At 31.3% G+C, this 4,415-nt stretch overlaps 1 protein-coding gene across 1 annotated transcript; it reads right to left on the bottom strand.

The window, feature by feature from the left end:
• Positions 1-1,132: 1,132 nt before the first annotated feature.
• On the bottom strand, positions 1,133-1,900 carry LOC149557982 (pentatricopeptide repeat-containing protein At1g71460, chloroplastic-like). The gene is made up of 3 exons (XM_089830541.1): positions 1,693-1,900; positions 1,341-1,477; positions 1,133-1,207 (listed from the first exon to the last, which is right to left on the bottom strand). Exons 1-3 carry the CDS (start codon positions 1,898-1,900, stop codon positions 1,133-1,135), a joined length of 420 nt encoding a protein of 139 aa, XP_089686667.1.
• Positions 1,901-4,415: the final 2,515 nt, after the last annotated feature.

The following is a 4,415-nucleotide window of genomic DNA, read 5'->3' on the forward strand; positions in this document are numbered from 1 at the left end:
AGAACAACAAAATTTAACATCCTTGAAATTTCAATATATTTATATACCATTCTAATATTGAAAACCATAGTGTGGATATAGTAAGGTGTCAAGAAGAAATGTAAAATTAGTTTCTATGAAGAAATAGATCAACCAATATTAATATTATTGAAAATTTAAACATGTGCTTAAAAAACTGAAACATCATAAAGATGTCAAACTGAGTCAAAAAATTAAAACATTATAAAGGTGTCAAACTCAATCAATTTCCTAAGTAATTTCATTTTTCAATCCATAAATTGACATTAACTCTTCTCAAGTTAAGAAATCCTAAACAGCATATAGACTTTAAACTCAGTCCATTCTATTAACCTACAGTAATTCTTTAATGCAAGAAAGAAAATCTGTAATCGATAGAAAGACCTAAAACTAAACCCTAATTACTATATGACTTTAAACTCAATCTACCAACTCACTTTGACTCTCAATTCCTTAAATTGACTTTTACTCTACATCAAAACACTGCAGCTAGGAAAATAGAAGACCGCAGTGGGAAAGTGTAAAAGTGTTATCGGCTCTCTGCAGGGAACTTTGAGTAAAAGGTGTGGCCCTCACCGTCTCTTTTCTTGTTTTAGTGTTTCTGTTCACTTGGGTATTGGCTTAGTTTTAGTATTTTATTGCAGAACCTTGAGTAAAAGGTGTGGCCCTCACTGTCTCTTATTTTATTTAGTGTTTCTGTTCACTTGGGTATTAGCTTAGTTTTAGTATTTTATTGCAGTAAATGTGAATCTGTTTAATTCTATCTTATTTTATTTTGTGTTTTTGTTCACTTGAGTATTGGCTTAGTTTTAGTATTTTATTGCAGTATATATGAATCTGTATAATTCTATCTAAAAATGAAGAAGTATAGCAGTTAATCAATCCATGCATGGATGTTTTTTCATTGTGCTATATGATACCCACGAATTCATTCTTTCTGCATGAAGATATTTAACTGTGTAGGTAAAGCTTTAGCCTTTATTTTAGGACTTGATCCCAGCAGAAATGCTCATCTATTATTTCACTTATTGTTTCTCAAGAACTGAAGTACATTCTGTTAACTTATTGTTTCTCGATCACTGAGTACAAGGAAGGTATTATCGAGCTAAAATATTTAAACACGAAATATTTGTGAATCGATTGAATTCTGAAAATGAGTAGCAGTTAACCGCTCGTTGAATCCATTAAACTGCGTAGGTTCACTCCATAACAAATGCTAGAAGACTGTCCGCAGAGTTGTGGCTTTCTGGGATTTTACAAAAAAATTTCAAACCCTCTGCTGTATGAAAAATCTTCAGGTCTATATTCCTCTATTGTCAAACCTCTATTTTGAGACCGTTTTCTCGCCTCGTCCAAAATCCCCAACGACCAATCCATCCGCCATTAGACATGTTCATTTTTTCAATTTCATACCATCTGCCAGGTACAGCATTAATATTTGAGAGCAGCACGTAAGGTGCTGTGTTTTAAGGGTAACATCCAAAACGATGCTTTGCCACAGATTCATTAAGGAAGGTAACATGATTTGGGTGCAACCCAAAGAGTTTCAACTGTTTAAAAAGATCAATGACCTCCTTGCCACAGCCATACATGGCATATCCTCCAATCATTATGTTCCATGAGACCATATCTCTACGATGAAGTCCGTCAAAAAGATTTCCACACTCTGCATACTTCGGATTATCTCTTGGTGAATATTTGTACCCTGTCCAACAGATGCTACATTTGCACACACAGGAAGTATTGTGGTCAATGCTTTTGGGTTTGGTCTCATTCCCTCCACTTGCATTTGCCAGAAAAGCTTCAAGGCCTTCTCATAGAGCACATTATGTGCAAGCCCTGCAATCATTACATTCCCTGAATCAGTGTTGCGCAGAGGCATTTCATTAAATAGTTTTAGGGCCACACCAAGAAGTTTCTTTTCCGAAAATTGGGGAAAGAAAAATATAATCACAATTTGAAAAGATGCAAGCTGTATTCAAATGGGCTGAGCGACAGGAAGAACAGGGTTATTAATATAATTTATTGGGATTCCCTCCATCCAACGCAGGTACATCCCTCAGCGTGCCCGGCCGCGTCAAAATTCCTGATTCCCATGAGTCACATTTCTCATTTCGATGAGAAATCGGGCTTCCAGTGATGGCGAGTATATAAATACAAAAATCCATGCTTTCAAATCTCTGAGCTAGTCCCGAGTAAATCCTTGAACTAATCCCAAGTAAAAGACAAAACAACCTACTACATTTTCCATATTATTATTATTTTTATTTTTTTACACTTTTGCCATAATGATTTGCCCTGCCTTTTTGTTCAAATGCATTCTTCATCAGATTAATATTAATCATAATGATTTAATAAAGTTTATCAATGATAAACATAAGATTATTTAATATAATAAAATAAAATAAAGCAAACTGTAATATAGAAAATAATAATAAAATAATATAAATAATTAGTCTATTTATATTAGAGTTGGATATTTTGTTAAGATTTGTACCAGGATTAGAATTAGGATGTATGATATATTAAATGTAAGGAATATTATATTTCTCCTTTATGATAAAAACTAAATATTTAATTTTGTCCCTTTGTTCAGAATTTTATATTTAGTTATTGAGTATAATTTTATTTTTGCTACTATGTGGGCCCTAAGGATTATAGTTGGTTTTGCTTTATTTCAAGTGACTTTTAATAATTGTATTGACATAAATTAGATTATAATATATACTAATTATTCAAAATTACATAAGTGATATTAAATGGATTAGTAATTATATTTGTTAACATGTTAAAATATTAAATTTGCACATGTTAAAAATCATATTTTGAAGAGCCAATATAATGTCTTTCCTATCAAGAATTTTTTAGATTGAATATTGAATAAATGCATTAAAAATTATCAATTTTATTATTTTTGTAAAACATCTACACATTTTTATTATGGTACGTTTACCTTATCCTCTAAAATTATTCAACCAGTCAGCTATTTTGTAAAAAATATTTATAATACACATTTAAAATCTCTATAATTACATTTCATGTCACTATGCAAATCAATTTGTTCCATATCCCATATACGAAACTTCCAAGCTTACACATAAACTACAAAAGTTATATTAGACAAATCATGTACCTCAAAACAATGAAGTTGAGCTCTCACTTACTTTTTAATACAATATTTTATCTTTTCATATTATAGATTTTTGATTTTAATCATTTTCAATGTATTTATCTTTAAATATATATCATAGAAAATTGTCGGTACTTAATTTTTAACACATTTTAGATGGTCTGTCTATTTATTTATTATGCAGGTCATTGTAGTGCACATAATCCAAAGATGGATTTGCTTCAAAATATGGATTTTAGTGAAAACATAGAGGGTGTTACATGCAAATGCTTAGATGAAGAGAAAGAGGAGCAGATTGGTCATTTGTTTTTCCTCGAGGAAGAACTTGCACAAAAAGCTGTCCTCAAAATAATTGGTGATGATTTATGGGCAAGTGGTCATGTACATGATGCAAGTGTATATCGAGTGTTTTTCTCCAATGTGGTCCAGATTATGGAAGACGCCTCATGGGGTTTATCTTGGGGAGTCCGTATACTTGCAAGGAACAACAAAGATAGTGTGATGAAGGTTATTCATAAGATGATCGAAAGCCCAAAGGTTGGCACCATTTCAGAAATATTTGATGTTGCCTCTATTAGTAGAGGTGAAGCTTCTGAACCAGTTGATAAAGCATTAAATCACTTGACAGATGGTCTTAAGAATAGGAATCTAGAGGCATTTTGGTCTCATTTGGACAACAACAGGAATTTGTTTTCTCCTTCCCAAATCAATAGGATCCAACAGTATGTTGAAGGAATGATTTATTTCATATACATGATGTAAATGTTTTCAAATCATGGCATATGCTAAACTTACCAAGATAAAAACTAATTTACCTATTCTGAAAGATTGAATTTTGACAATTTTCATTTGGTGTCCTTGAAAAGAAGATGAGGAAGTAATTTGTGAAGAGGCCTAAATACTATATTTTAGGTTTTATAATGGAAAACTTTTAAAGTTATATGTTAGAAACATAAGGGAATAGCTACGATACTTTATCTTTGCAAATATTCACCACTAGCATGTTAGCAAATTACTTACTTCATTTTAACTACATAAAGAGTATATTTTTTTCTTCAAGGACATTTCTAGTAGAAATATTTTTCTCTACATTTTTATCCTTGATGTTCAAAATGATTCTTCATTTAGATCATTTTTCTTTTGGATGCTCCAAATTAGTTTTTCCCTTGTGAATCGCCACATTTCTTTCTAATTTGTGAAAGGTTTCTCTTCTCTTTTTTCCTTTGATTGTAATAATATACTCTTTAGTTTTTGTCTTAAAATGCAA

Source organism: Cupressus sempervirens, chromosome 5, assembly GCF_028749045.1.
Source record: "Cupressus sempervirens isolate cs-2001-9-10 chromosome 5, ASM2874904v1, whole genome shotgun sequence".
NCBI classification, from domain to species: Eukaryota; Viridiplantae; Streptophyta; class Pinopsida; order Cupressales; family Cupressaceae; genus Cupressus; species Cupressus sempervirens.

Coding starts and splice junctions, on each gene's coding strand:
- LOC149557982 (XM_089830541.1), bottom strand. CDS start 1,900: ATGCCTCTGCGCAACACTGATTCAGGGAATGTAATGATTGCAGGGCTT. Junction 1,478..1,692: donor TCACCAAGAGATAATCCGAA/GTATGCAGAGTG, acceptor CTTAAAACACAG/CACCTTACGTGCTGCTCTCA. Junction 1,208..1,340: donor AAAACGGTCTCAAAATAGAG/GTTTGACAATAG, acceptor GAACCTACGCAG/TTTAATGGATTCAACGAGCG.